Raw genomic sequence first — 15546 nt, 5'->3', positions numbered from 1 at the left:
AAGATATTCTTGTCTTTAAAAATGAAAAAAAAAAAAAAAATTTATTCAAAACATACTTGTTTTGTGTGATGTGAAAAAAAGTGTTTTAATTATACAAAGGACACTTCATGTTTGGAAATAAAAAGTCCTTAATACAGAGCCCCGAGTAGGTTGTCTTGCCCATAGTTAGCAAAGCGTGATTGGGCAAAAATTCGGGACTGTAAAAATTCAAGTATACTATGGTACTGGTTTAAAAAAACATAGTAAAAAAAATGAAAACACAAGAATTTGTCATTTACAAAATATGGTGGCGGTAAAATTGGAAATTTGGCCAAAAAATGTGTTTAAAACGTTTGTTTCAAAAAAAAAAAAAAGGTGTTTTATTCTTTGTAAAAGTTTTAAACGGCGTTTTATATGTTAACACTGTTTAAAACGGAGTTTTGCTAACTATGGTCTTGCCCAATTCTTTATTTCTATGCTACATATTCTTTCTCCGTATGTTTCTTTGATCATTTGCATCTCTATAATTTGATTTATATCATGCCTTTATGTCCCAACCTATGTTACATAAACCTACCAATAATCAGCCCTGGTTGTTTTGAATTTTGAGTCCAATAATCAATTTTGGACTCACAATCTATTCTCAAAATCCAAAATGAACCGGTTCTAAGAGCTAAATAATTAGAGAACGGAGTGGTGGGACAACAGGTTTTGCGGGAGATGCGTTGTTGTCTTTCTCTGGGCCAACAGGTTTTGCAGACTCTAATGAGGCGGAGATTAGGGCAGCTCTGCAGGGCATTAGGTTAGCAGAGTCTATCGACTTGGAGGAGGAGGTAGTGAGGGAGATTCTCTTAATGTTATTGGGGGGCTGAAGGGAAGCAAGTCTGTCCCTTGGAGATTTGGGAGTTTGATAGATGAAATTAGAGATCGGATTGGTGGGGCAATGTAGTTTTAAAGCACATCAAAAGATCGGCTAATGAGGAGGTAGATTGTCTTGTAAGGGAAGGAGTAGGGAAGCAAGAGCTTGATTTTTTTTATTTTTTCCCTCCGTGCTGACTTGGTTCGTTTTTGTTTTCTTCTGTGTTTTTTCTCTTCGACCTTATCAGTTGGCTTTGTATATTCTTCTTAATCTATTAATGATATCTAGCCTTTCAGAAGAAGAAAAAAAAGAAGGGAGAAAGCTAAAACACAAGGACAGCCTTTCTGGCATTTCACAATTTGTTCGTTTTTGGATGGGAGATGGTTATATGTCGTTGTACAGTATAGTGATCACACCATCGACCATTAATCGAATATATTAAGATCCTCAAATGACTTACCATGGCAAAATAATATCCCGTCTCTTCTTTTTAGTAACCATGCTTCTTTCTTTATTTTACACTTCTCTATTTAGTTGTTAAAAGATGTAAAGTCCCCAAAAAAAAATTGGGCATGCAAGCATTGTAATTCAATGAGTTGTGGCGGCTATTAGGGCTGCACACGGTTCGGTCCGGTGAGGTTTAGGGAGGTTTTTTTAACCGAACCAATCCCATCGGTTTGGAGAAAATTCAAACCGTAACCGAACCAATGGGGCATATAACCGAACCGATTTTGACCAGTTCGGTTCGGTTCGGTTCACGGTTTATCCCTCAAATAAGGCATTTATGTTGCATTTATATCTAGGGTTGATACCCTTAGGGTGACTACAATGAGTTGTGGCGGCTATTAGGGCTGCACACGGTTCGGTCCGGTGAGGTTTAGGGAGGTTTTTTTAACCGAACCAGTCCCATCGGTTTGGAGAAAATTCAAACCGTAACCGAACCAATGGGGCATATAACCGAACCGATTTTGACCAGTTCGGTTCGGTTCGGTTCACGGTTTATCCCTCAAATAAGGCATTTATGTTGCATTTATATCTAGGGTTGATACCCTTAGGGTGACTACAATGACAAAATTACCCCTAGACTACCCAAAATGGTAAAAATGCCTTCTAATAAGAAGACAAAAGAAAGGAGGTGCAATTTTGAGTTGGGGGGGGGGGGGGGGGGGCAAAAATGGGCGTCTACAAGAGGTGGCCAAAATGGGGTGTCTACAGTTTCCCATTGGTTTAGTTCGGTTCGGTTCATTTTCAGATTAAAACTCAAAAATCGTCAACTGAACCAATCCCCGGATCGGTTCGGTAAAAGTCTTAACCGTGACTGAACCAAACCAAAAGGCCCGGTTTGGTTAGGTTTATCGGTTTGGCCAGTTTTTTGTGCAGCCCTAGCAGCTATGCTCCAGGGGTCCTATGTTTGATAGATGTCCCAAAATCATACGAATAATGAAATCTTAACATCCAATAATGTTTGTTTTTTGTTGTTAATCTGAACGCTTGTAACTGCATTACTAGTGATGGCGTTTGTACGAAAATTCGACACTTGGATGAGGGTAATCTTACCATTTTCATTTACTGTTTTTTTCACCAAAAAGGGATCCCATCTTGGAAGTGTTTTTTCCTTAGATTATATTATATAAGCATGGTTGCAACCATTGGGTGATATGGTTGTCATGATTTTGGGCCATTAGATCCAAAGCAAGCCACCTAAAATGGACAATTTAAATCAATCAAAGATATAGGAAGCACCATGACAAAGTGTGCTTCTGCTTCATTTTATTACAATGAAGTCACTTCCAGCACATGCATTGCTATCAATAACAAATTATTTTAGTAGGGTGAGAGTATCATTACCAAAATAACATAACACGATATTATTGCTAGAGTAATTAGGTCAAGCAAGAGGTTGCTTGAAGCATTACACCCAAGGTATCTAATTTGGAATACCAAGTTTGTTGCCCCCAGCCCGTATATAGAGATACACTAGGGTTAATGACTGGTTAATGAACTCTAGCCCATGTAAGCCCACTACACCGGTCCATTATCTTATTGGGCTTATATTAGAACATACATGAGTTATATCATATACCCAACAATCTCCTCCTATGTTCTACATATAGCGCAATCCAATAGATAGATAATGTGATGCCCAAACAAATATTGAATCATCCATAGCACCATATCAAAAAAGATGTGCAATCCAACTGAAAACACGAATACTTTTATGATTAACCAAGAGTTTCAGATACAATTTAAACTCAACCAAAAGGTAGTTTCACATATAAGTGAACCCGACTGATCTTAGAGGAATTCATTCATGGGGTATGATTCTCATCGAGATCCAAAATAAAGTTCCACAAAAAAGTGAACTCGATACATACTGAAATGAAAACATAGTCTTTATGACTTTAGAAGATTTACTCACTAAGTAAGTCATCCTCATCAAAGTCCAAATCAAGACAAGCTCCTCCTTTTTTGCCAATCCCTGTGAATTACCAGAATTACCAAATATGGATTTCATGAAAATGAATCCAATCATTTGTGTAAAACACTAAAGTATCTAGTTCTACCTGAAGAAGAACTTAGTACAATTCCATAATTCACGAAAGTATCTAGTTCTACCTGAAGAAGAACTTAGTACAATTCCAAAATGAGTGAAAAAGTATCAGTATCACTCTCACCATAAGCATCATTGTCAAGTTTAAATAAAGAACAAGACCTAAACAGCTTCTTTTGCAAATAATCATTTATAATTGTCAAGTTTCAATAAAGAACATGACAATATAGTTTCTTTTGCAAAGAACCATTTCATGTTTCTTTTTGGAATGTTACAGTCATCTTATCCATATTTGAGTTAAGTTGTATCATCAAGTTTAGAATAGACAACATTTCTCAAAAAGGACATGTCATCAAATGTGGAATGACACACAACAACTATAAACATCATCAAAACATATCAAGTGCCTATCTTGGCCAAAAGGGAGATTCAAAAATTCAAAATAACATGAATGTAGGTTAAGTCTTGTCTATACAGACTTTAACCCCATCTCCCCCACAGTTTTGAATATTCGATCTTTGTTCAGTCTCCTGGCGAGAGCATCGGCCATATTAGCCTTCGATCTCACATCAATCAAAGTGATAATCCCGTGTTCAATGAGATAATTCAGTATCGCATGTTTCAGCCTAAGATGTCTCCTCTTATCATTAAAGAGTGAGTTCTTCACAATCGTAATTGTAGCTTGATTATCACATAACACACTTAAGGAACTAATCCTTAACTGCATCAGTGGAATGTCCATAACCATAATCAAAATCTTTATCTCCTCTGCTTTCATTTGCAACTGAAGCTAGAGCATAAAGTTCCAATTCGACTTCCACACAACAGCAGTAAATTTGTTGTCCCCTGATTCTGATCCTCATGATTCATCAAAATATTCTTCCACGATAAGTAAATGGCTACCATAGTTTTGAGCATAATCTTGAGTACACGAAAGGTATCTCATCAGCCTCATAAGGGCATCTCTATACTCATGGCAAGGATTGCTAGTAAAACGACACAACATGCCAACTATGAAGGTTATGTCTGGCCTAGTACAACACAAATCATACATGAGACTACCAATCATTTTAGAATAATCTAACTGACTCACACTGTCTCTTCCTTAGAGATCAGTTTCTTAGTATAATTAAAATGGTGTCTCAATCGGTTTGCACTCACTGCATCCTCAAAATGAAAGAAATTTTTCATATAATGGGCTAGGCCAAGGGTGATTCCTTGCCTTTCAAAAACTTACTTTTATACCAAGAATGATGTTAACAACACCCAGGTCTTTGCATGTCGAAGTCTTTACCCAAGGGTAGTTTCACATTACTCATCACACACAGAGATTGGAAATAAGAATCAACATTTACATACAAGTAAATAATCATGACCTTATTCGACACAAAACGATAGTAATGGCATTTATCCGAGTAATTTGTCAGAAACCCAAAGCTCTTTACTACTATGTCAAATTTCTGATGTCACAATTTATGTGCTTGATTAAGACCATAATAAACTTTGTATAATCACATATAAATATCTACTTACAGCCCATAGTCTTAGCCCCTTTTGGCAAATCGACTAGCTACCAAGTTAGATTTTCTCACAGAGAACTCATTTCATCATGAATGACTTATGCCCACAATATAGAGTCCCTAGATCTCATCACGTCCTGATATGATGATGGATCATTCTCCAATTGGTAGGTCACAAAGTTCTCACCAAATTCGTGGGTACTCTATCACATGAAGGAGCATATAGAGATTTAGGATGTGATTTGCAGCCAAAGCTGCCTCTTCCCAAATGCAACTAGGCATGCCAGCTGACATTAACATGGAGTTTAACACTTAAGTTAACGTCATGTTCTTACACTCATTTATGCCAATTGATTGAGGCGAGAGAGGAGCAGTAGTTTTAATGATTACGCCCTGAGAAGCACAAAATTCATTGAACCCTGTCAATGTGTCTCTTCTCCTTCTCTATCACTCCTAACTCTCACACTTGTCAAATGTAATTGACATATATAATGATATGTTATGAGTATTAGTAAGTTAGACCATTTTCTGAGAGTGCACATGTCCCAATCAGTTGTGTAACAACTTAGGAGCAATTAGCGATGAACTATCCTAACTAACAGTCTCATTATCTACACTCAAATCAAACATATCATCTATCAAATATGCACAATCAAAATAGTATAAGTTAACAATCAAAGTTACTCTACCACACATAAATGAAGTACATATGCCAGCATAGTCTAAAAGACTAATAGAAATTAAATTCTTTTGAAGAGCAATAATTACTTTAACAATTTTCAAAGTTAGTATTTGTCCTGAAAAAATGACCAAGTTTGCAGTACCAGCGTGAGTCACCTCTACCTCTGCTCCACTGGCCACTGTAATGGTCTCTTTCGCGGTAACAACATCAACTAGTAGTTTCTTGGAGTTGCAAACATGACAAATGGCTCCTGTATCGAACCACCAATCTGAAGAAGTATTGGCCTTACCGTTGCCCAACGTAGCAACAAAACTCTTAGGCTCAGTCTTACCCACCATCATATGAGCTTCATTCTGTGGTATGTCAGATTTAGACTTGTTAGGTAGCCTACAATCTGCCGCAAAGTGATCACATTTTCCACAGTTGGGGCACTTGCCCTTCTTTTTCTGAAAGATTGTCTTTTTGGCCTCCGACTTAGGATTGTCACTTTGAGGTAACTTGGATTATCATGAAAATTTCTTGGGATTTGTGATCGCGTTAGCAGCAGACTGTTGTTGTCTAACCATCTCCAAGTTATTCCTGGCTCGATTCTCATATTCGATTCGAATGAATCGTATGAGATCATCCAGTCCCACTTGCACATTTTTCCTATACACTTCAGTTTTAAAAGAATGCCATTGAGATTCATCAACATCTTCAGTCGAGTTAGCAAAGGTACTTAAAACGGTGTAAAAACAATTCATATAATTGAGTCTTTCGCTGCCATGAAGTAAACTCAGATCCACCTCGCTGCCATAAAGTAAACTCAGATCCACCAAAGGATTGAAGTTTGACCATCTCAATTGGGATGGCATTCTTCCCAATTGTAGAGTTTAGAGAAAGCAAAAATAGAAAGTGTGCACCTGATTTGGGAGACTCAGGATCAAATCCAAGAACCAAAGTCAAGAAAGCCGAGAGAAGTTTGGGTCCAAAGATTCCGCCACCAAATTATTCCGTAGAATATTCAGCCCCAAGGAATTCGGCTCCACATGACCACCAACATGCAGCCAAACGAATTGATTTGGCACCAGACGACCACCAATATTCACCCCCAAAAGAACTAGTGAAACAGCCAATATTCAGCCCCAAAGGAAGTAAGCTCCAAACGGCTTGATGTCAGCACCCAACACCCCAACAGATTCGGCAAGGGGAAGAGTGTCTGCAAGATGGTGTATTGTCTCAAATCTGTTTTTTTTTCTCTTTCAATGCTCTAAATTTGTAATCACAGAATATAGAGAGAATGCCAGACATCCTCACAAAATATATTAAATTTTGATGATGGTCCAACGACCAAAATTAACCACCCATGCCCAACTCTGAGTCGAGATAAATCCAAGAACCGACAGCAAACAAATCCTTGCCTAGTGAAGACAAGGTCGGTTTTTAGAGCAAGAGAGGGATAGGGTCTGTGGGTTTACTTGTGGGGGAAGAAAGCATCGAATCAGAGAAAGTGCTAAGATTGAATCAATCGAAGCCCATCAACATGGTAAGACCAAGATCAATCTCAGCCACAAGTTCCAACAAATTGTATATTGTCTTTAGGAAAATCGTTTCCACCAATCAATAAGCAGGATCGGTTTTGGTGAAGGATGCAGACGTCCTTGATGGAATACTCGGTGGAACAAACAATGATTTCTTTTTTTTTTTACAGGTCCGGTGTCTCTCTATAGCAATGACAGAAGAAGATCAAGTGAGCAAGCCGGTGATCGTGTACCAGAAGGATGAAATTCCATCTCTGATTTTCTTTCTCTTCTAATCAATTGGAGGAGGCAGACGAGAGAGAGAGAGAGAGAGAGAGAGAGAGCAACGTCCTTTTTTTTTTGAAACCCTTGTTTGTTTCTGTGTTTTGAGAACCCAAAAACAACAACACAAGAGATAGAGGCATACGATAGCTTTTAGAGTTCGTTCCTCTTCCCAACAAAAGCAGACCTCTCACAACGAAAAAAAAAATAATTATGTGAAAGGATTCATGTGACTCGTGTCTCTGTGAAGACTTGTTGGGGAACAGAACAAAACACACAAGAGAGACCCGAGAGAGACACGCCCAAATCGATCCTTTCAGGAGTAAAAATCCAGGCTAAAAAACCGATAGAAAATTATGTAATGCTTCAAGATTGTTAGAGTAATTAGGTCAAGCAAGATGTTGCTTGAAGCATTACACCCAAGGTATCTAATTTGGAATACCAAGTTTGTTGCCCCCAGCCCTTATATATAGAGATACACTAGGGTTAGTGACTGGTTAATGGACTCTAGCCCATGTAGGCCCACTACACCAGTCCATTATCTTTTTGGGCTTATATTAGAACATACATGGGTTATATCATATACCCAACAATTATATCTCGTACCAAATTGCGTGGATAGCCATCAAGGATATCTATCCATGGGCTGCCAACAACTAGGGGTGCAACTAGGGAGGGGATCAAGTTGAACGTGATGGGCTCAGGCTGATTTTGGCTTGGGTTGTCTTGGCATTTCCTCGGAATGAGTAGTGTTAGCGTTGGGAAAACCCAACTCAATTTAATTTTGGGTTCGTTTAGTATTGATGCAGCAAGTTCTCCTAATTTTACCACAAGCTCTTCGGGTTTTATCATAATTTTGTCGCAATTTTAAAAATCTTAAGCTTATGACTTAGAACTGCAGAGTTAATCAAGACTTCTTTTACCTCTTCTGAGTTATGATCATGGCTTTAAATTTTGATAGTTTTCGATTGAAACCAAAACTGAAATTTTACAAAATTCAAAAATTCGGTTTAAATTTCAGGTTCACCAAATTACATCCGATATTTTGGATGTAATAAATAATTTTTTTCTTGGGAGATGATTTTTTCATCCACCATAGGATTATGCGCCCCCTTTTGCGCTTTTCGACGTCAAATCAAGTTAAAAGGGGACGCATCACTCCTACAGGGAGTGAAAACATCATCGCCCTTTTTCTATTATTAGATTTCAGCCGAAACTTCGGTTTCAGCCAAGGCCAAAATTGGGACCGAAATTTGAAACCATGGTTATGACTAAATCAACAGAGCACTTAGCCGCATCAACCAAGCATTTGATCACATCGTGCCGAGTTGATTAGGATTTGCTTTGGCCGTGTTTTGTCCTGCATCCGCATTTTGAAACACCACTGTCAAAACTACCGGTAGCCATCCGGTTCCAAGGATGACTATCTGACTGTTATCATCCAAGCAGAGACAATGAGATTTTTTACATCGAACTTTGTGTCTAGAGGACACCTTTCTATCCGTTCATTAAAGCTCATGATCACACAGTTAGGTAACAGTTGGATCATAATTAATTAATGATAGGGGCCCACTATTTATTCATCCGTTGCTGCTTCGATAAGAAATACATAACTCCAGCATTTAAGAGCTAACAATTGGAAGTGATATATTCTCCCACTTTTCTTCCCAGACCACCCCACTACTGTATTGATAAAACTAAAAGGTGTGGCTCAGGGAGGAGGCCTCTCCAAAATAATGATGTTAACCAAAAACTACCAGATTTTGTTGGTTTGCGTGACGACCAACCTTTTGAAACAATTCCTTATATCAGACTTTCAGAAACGAAAGAAAAAAAAAAAATCGCTTCTTTGATTGTTTTTCTTCCACCGTCTTGAATCCGGGAAAAAAAAAAAAAACCCCCACGCGCATCTTAGAAAATGGCAGGCTCCAGTCCGCTAAAATCCGCCGCTCTACTGGAGCAGATGAAGCTCCATCTCTCCTCCGATGCCGGAAAAGAACTCATAAAAAAGATCGGCCTCGTTTATCAGTTCAACATCTCTCCCAAGGTATATTATTTTTTCTCCTTTTTGTTTTCAGCCCTCAAAACCCTAACCCTAATTCTCTTCTTCTTGTTTTTTTTTTTTTTTTTTTTTTTTAAAGAAAATTGGAATCGATGAGGAGATTTACGTAGTCGACCTTAAGAAAGGAGAGCTTTCCAAAGGTTAGGGCATCATCACCAAAGTAAAATTATGATAGAATTATTTATACTGTATTAGGGTTTTACAATTTTTCTTGATTTTCTTACCGTTGATTTTGGAATTTAGGGCCGTACGATGGGAAGCCCGATGTCACATTTTCTTTTAAGGATACTGATTTTCTTGCTGTTGCCACGGGAAAGATGAACCCACAAATCGCTTTCATGAGGTATATAGTTTGCCTTTCTGTTTAATGGTTTTAGGGTTTTCAATGAATTTGGATTGCTTTTTTTTGTTTTTTTTATAATATGGATGCAGGGGAGCGATGAAGATTAAGGGTAGCTTGAGTGCGGCGCAGAAATTCACCCCTGACATTTTCCCTAAGCCTTCAAAGCTGTGAGCAATCTATATTGTGAGGGCCCATTGATATTAAATTGATGTTGAACTAATCTTAGGTTAAAAAAAAAAAATCTACATTTGTATCTCAAATTCTTAAAGTAGTTTGGAGTTTGAGTACCCATGTCCTCTTCTTGTGTGGGTTATAGATGCCCATGTCTTCTATATGTAATTTGATCATAGCATGGATCAGTTCTTTATTGCTCAAAAGGAAATAAGAAATCTTAGTCTGGGCCATTTGCTTTGTTTAAGTAAATTATGGAAATTTTTATTTGGGTTTCATTGTTGCCATGGTGATTTAGTCGACACGCCAAGGACAAGTATGTGCGACTTGCAGTTTACCTTACTAAGTGCTTTATATGTGAAATATTATGTTACCTTGTGTGCTTTATTTATGCATTTATTCCATGGATGTCACAAAAGAGGCCGCCCTCTAAATCGTGTTTCTTGGTTTTATATATGCATGGGTAAGTTGCCACATTTCGTTTTGTTTAAGGAAACGATTAAAATTTTCGTTTTTGTTGTTTCCTTTTTGTTTCACTGAAATTACCATGGAGATTTAGTCAATACTCCAAGGCCAAATATGTGTGACTTGCAGTTTGCCTTACTAAGTGCTTTATTTGTGATTTATAATGTTACCTTGTGTGCTTTATTTATGCCTTTATTGGATGGATGGCACAAGAGAAGCCGCCCTCTATATCGTGTTTTTCTCGGTTTTAAATAAGCATGGGTAAGTTGCCACATCTCTTAGAATTGTGTGATTTTGTTTCATTGGCTCACCATCCATCAGTCACAGCCTAGTGTCGGGATAAATTAGCTTTGTTCCTTTGTAGGTGCAAAACGTGGAATTCCTCGAGATTCTTTTTGGCATTTTTTTGATTAATTTCTTTTTTGGCATTTTGGAGCTGTGTAAGGCAACAATTGAGTGTTGGAGTTCGCAGAGTTTGGAGGAGTAGATATTGAGGATTTGGTAATATTTGCCAAGATAATTTTGGAAATCCTCTTTGATGTTTTGTAACAGAGTATTTCTCCTAGGGCAAGTAAAACCGACATTTCTCTTATTTTCTTAGCATTTAGATATAGCTTCTAAATATAAGCTTGGAACAACTGCCTAGAGTTGAGAGTGGAGTGAAACGTCATTAGAGAGATGAAAATAGTCTATTTATATGATGTAAGACTCTCTTTTTTGAGGAGTTCTGAAGTAATTACAAGTTTGAATTTTCTGCAAGAAGTTTTACTCTCTCTTTGAGGAAGTACCATATCTTGCTTTCTTTGTCATTTATTGAGGTTTGTGTTTGGTTTTGCTTTGTTTGCTACTTGTGATTGCTAATCTATTTCTGCTGCACTTATCAGAATAAGTTGAATGAGATAGACCTGTATTTAACAACATGACTGAGAAACATGATTGTGGAAATTTTTGAGGCTAAGGAAATGTCAATCAACCTTTTTAGATGGTTTATGTTATGATGAGATGAGTATATACTTCGACTAGGTAGATGGATAAGTTATGCACAAGATTTAGCTTTTACAACAAAGATTGGCCTGACCACATTGACAGAGGTTGACAATCCTTTAGAGAATCCCACCAATCAAATGGAATTATGCCTTGGGAGGAAGTCAGGCCCTAAACTAACTGAGAGGTGGAAGTGGGGTTCAATTTGGTGAATCAAACTCAATAGGTCGAATTGAACATTAGGATCTATGGGATTTTATGGGGCATCTGTTTTCGTTGAATATTAAGATGAACATTAGGATCTGTAAGAAAATTTCGACGAGCCAGTTTCTTATGACAAAACTGATGAATTGATGGAAGGGATGAAGACTATACCTTTGATGGTGGAGTCACATATATCATTGATTTTGCAGGTTACATTCAATACTTTGGAGCTCAACTCAACGCAACTCAACAAAGCCTTTGTCCCAAACTAGTTGGGGTCGGCTAAATGAATTCTTTAGAATGAATAAAAGTTTTAGAATGAATTTCTCTAGGAAATGATTTTGAACGTGTTATTCATATTGATCGTACAAATCTATATCAAGAAGATGATTCCTTGGATGGTACTTGGACAAGGATTTTTTGAGTATGCATGTAGAGGATTTGTGAAGAAGGGTATGGGTATCTACTCCACATACCTCATTTGGTTGAAAATGGTTTTGACAATATGTTCATTTTGAACTAGAAGACAATTTGGTAGGGTTGCCAATTTGACAGAGTTGAACTATTCAACTAGGAGAGTAGGAGAACGAATAATAATGTTAAAAGAAAGAAACTTCTATGAATTTTGGTGAGTTTTAGTTGTATTTCTGAAATTTTTTATTGGATTTTTAAAAGTTCGTTTTTTTGGAATATGGTGGGGCTATTTGAAGCTGCTAGAGTTTCATTTTTGAATTGAGAACCTTTAGGTTGGACTTAGAAGATTGAATTAAGGCCAGTTTATAATTAGAAATAGTTTATGATAGTAAATAATATTCATAGAGGAGATTCGGGTTTATTTTATTTGGAAAGTCTATTTTTATTTTGAAAGAATTCTACCTTGTTTATGATATCTTAGAAGTGTTTTAATGTTAGAACGTGTGTAGAAAATGTCTAGGAAGGCATTTTGCTGGTGAAAAGAATCTATTTGTATGATGTAAGACACTTTTTTGGGGATTTCTTTATTAATTATGAATTTGATGTTTATGCGAGGAGTTTTACCTTTTGTCATCTATCCTATTTACTCTTTGAGGCAACACCATATCTTACCCTCATTGTCATTTATTGAGGTATGTGATGGTTTTGTCTTGGGTTGAATTGAAGTCCAAAACTTGTGATTGTTGTTCTATTGTTCTTTACCAAGAACTTTAACGAGCAGAGGTAAGAGGCAAGGGCCTTTTTAGAGGACATTGCTATTTTTTCAAATACTTGATAGGCCGTCTAGTAGTGGAGGTTGAAATTTCTTAATAGACTTTTGGTGGGCTTTTAAAAGGTGATAATAGGCTCCTGGTCACTTGCTTCCTTCCTTGTCCCCTTGTCCATAACATGGAATTGTCTGAGAAGTTAGATATGTACTTGTTAACCTGTTAGGACCAGCTAAATTTAATTTTTTTTCGTATGTACATATATTCCCACACTTTTTATATTTGTTCTTTGTTGAACAATTTAGAGGTTTTACATTGACTGCTCAACCAGACCAAGTAAATGAAAAGTTCGTCCAAATTGACCTGCCTATGCCTTTCGGTTCATTCTGAGTTGAATCCTTATCTTGAAAAACTTTATTTTTTGATATTAAAAGATTCTGTCATTATCTGAAAAATAGAGTAGTTGAATGGAAGTTAAAATTATCTGTGAACCTTCCATCATAAAAGGTTTATTAGGAGGCTGGTTTGTTGTAGTCCTTAACTCCTTATTAGGGGTTGTATTTGAGAAAATATGCATAGTTTCTTATGCCATTAGATCTATTAGAAAACGTTACTTTAGATATAAAATTGTAAATGTTTACATTGCATTTGTAATCTCCTCTCTCAATTCTAGATTGATATGGCTGAACAAATGGAAAATGGCGGTTCAGGTTCTTCAAAATCCTACTCGCCTTCCTACATAAATGAAAGTACATTATGTCAAGTATTGGCTTTATCAATTGCACTTAACCAAATCCTAATCCCTAGATTTATGAATTATACAGATCAGAGTGGTCATATGAACCAGATTGTGTGTTGACAGTATTCATGTTTTTTTTTGAGTGGACAGTATTCATGTTGTAATAGATTCATTCCCTTGGATAGTTCATTCCCCCATTTTGAGTGTTCTAGAGAGATGGGTTTTCGACATTGATAGTTGATAACTTGATTCAGTTGGAATTTCACACATTGTGTTGTCAACACAGATGTGGTTTCCTCATTGATAGTTGATTACTTGATTTAGTGGGAATTCCATCCATTGCTTGTGGTGTGTCAACACAGATGTGCCACAATGGTGTATGTGTATCATCTCAAGTCTATATTCCTTTATTTGGACGTCCCTGTTCGTTTAAGATTGTGGCAACCGATTGTCACCCCCTCCAATCCGATTATCTTGGACTCAAATTTGGGGGGTGACAATCGGTTGTCATAATCCCAAATAACAGAAACAATCAAATTCTTATTTGGGCCTCTCTGATGTGGTGCGTGTTGAAAAGGCAATAGTAACTGGAGGGGTTGAACCCCCACTGAATCTACGGGTTTATCTACTTTAGTTGTTTGCGGGTTGTTAGAGTAATCGGTTTATCTACTCCTGTAAATCAGGGAGTTAATTCGGAGATGAGAAGTTTTGTGGATAACACTAATTCAAGGGTGGAACACATCCTAAATCTCTCGATTCTCTTCTTGGTAACCCAATCTTGATGATTAGATTATACCACGAGGATGTGAGTAATAAATCTGGAGATTCGAGTGCTTGATTGTAATTCGTGGGTCTCTTGAGATTAGGGGTGCAACTCGGGTTTATTTTTGGGAATTTTTGTTGAGCTTTTACCTTTAAAATGGGGTCTGGTTCAGGTTGATTCCTCCTATTCATTTTTTTTAAGCAAAAGCTCAACCCTACTTGAGATGATTTAGTGTTTCTTTTATGGTTGAAGACCCCACTAATGGTTGGAATTATGCCATAATCTATTAATCTTGGCTTTTCCTTTGGATTGACTTCTACTTGTATACCAGGCCGATGCTATGTGTGGGTGCTCATCCTATGCATAGGTTCGAGTAGAGATGGTGCGCCCCACCCCATGTTGATGGTGGGCCCCACTTTATGCTTGAGTTTAGGTGGAGATAATGGGCCCACCACATCAAAACATGAGGTGTAGAATGGTGGATCCCACCCATTCTAGGCATGGCACCCAATCATAGAATGGGGTGAAAAATAGTGGACCTCACTATATGCATTTGTTTGGGTAGAGATGGTGGTCCAACAAATCAAGTGTAAATGGTGGGCCCCTACCCATGCTATGCTTGGATATAAAATGTTGTTGGGTCCCACTCAATCAACACAAAAAATGAGGTATAAGGAAAATGTTTTCCAATAATTTTTTTCTTGGAAAGAAAAACAAATGGCAAAGGAACGAAAGCTGGTTATTGGGAATGGTTGAGATGAAATGATGAATAATAGAAAGGAATATACTCGATGTCAACCACCACAGAAAGTAAACTTATTTTGGTGCAACTAACAACATTTGTTTGGATTCAGGGGATTTCACTTTCCATAGTTTGGTAAACTCATTTTGCGTAGATTATTTTTTCCAAAATTGAAAACTTTTCATTTTTTCACGAAAAATTACAAACCTAGTAAGTAGACATAAAATTTTCTTTTTCCGTTTAATATATTTTCCATGGAAAAATTTATTTTCCCATCCATAGAGGCTTTTACAAGGCCAACATTATTCAATGATCCAAAATATAAATGGGGCCTAAAAATCATCTAATCTTAACCCTCCAATCAGTAGAAGATTATATGCCTGTAGTGCCACGTGTATGATAGAAGCTCCAATAAAAGCCACAGCTTAAACTGCTCCTAACAATCGGTTAATCATCCCAATCGGATTAAGATAATAAAGCCCCGGAAAATTAAAATTACTAAATTAGGGATAGTTTCGTC

At 37.2% G+C, this 15546-nt stretch overlaps 1 protein-coding gene across 1 annotated transcript; it reads left to right on the top strand.

Moving 5' to 3' along the window:
* Positions 1-9171: 9171 nt before the first annotated feature.
* Positions 9172-10181, top strand: LOC143848396 (sterol carrier protein 2-like). Its single transcript, XM_077357335.1, has 4 exons — positions 9172-9419; positions 9514-9574; positions 9678-9777; positions 9867-10181. Exons 1-4 carry the CDS (start codon positions 9291-9293, stop codon positions 9946-9948), a joined length of 372 nt encoding a protein of 123 aa, XP_077213450.1. The 5' UTR covers positions 9172-9290; the 3' UTR covers positions 9949-10181.
* The last annotated feature ends 5365 nt before the right edge of the window (positions 10182-15546 follow it).

The sequence above is a fragment of the Tasmannia lanceolata genome, unplaced genomic scaffold (assembly GCF_043159265.1).
Source record: "Tasmannia lanceolata isolate RefF3 unplaced genomic scaffold, GAP_Taslan_0.1 ptg000016l, whole genome shotgun sequence".
Lineage (NCBI taxonomy): Eukaryota > Viridiplantae > Streptophyta > Magnoliopsida > Canellales > Winteraceae > Tasmannia > Tasmannia lanceolata.
The sequence above is the reverse complement of the archived record's forward strand: the minus strand, read 5'-3'. Positions and strand labels throughout refer to the sequence as shown.

Bases quoted from the DNA above. Each gene is read 5' to 3' on its own strand.
- LOC143848396 (XM_077357335.1), top strand. From the start codon at position 9,291: ATGGCAGGCTCCAGTCCGCTAAAATCCGCCGCTCTACTGGAGCAGATG. The intron at 9,420-9,513 runs GTATATTATTTT...TTTTTTTTAAAG, and splicing joins AGTTCAACATCTCTCCCAAG to AAAATTGGAATCGATGAGGA. The intron at 9,575-9,677 runs GTTAGGGCATCA...TTTGGAATTTAG, and splicing joins GAAAGGAGAGCTTTCCAAAG to GGCCGTACGATGGGAAGCCC.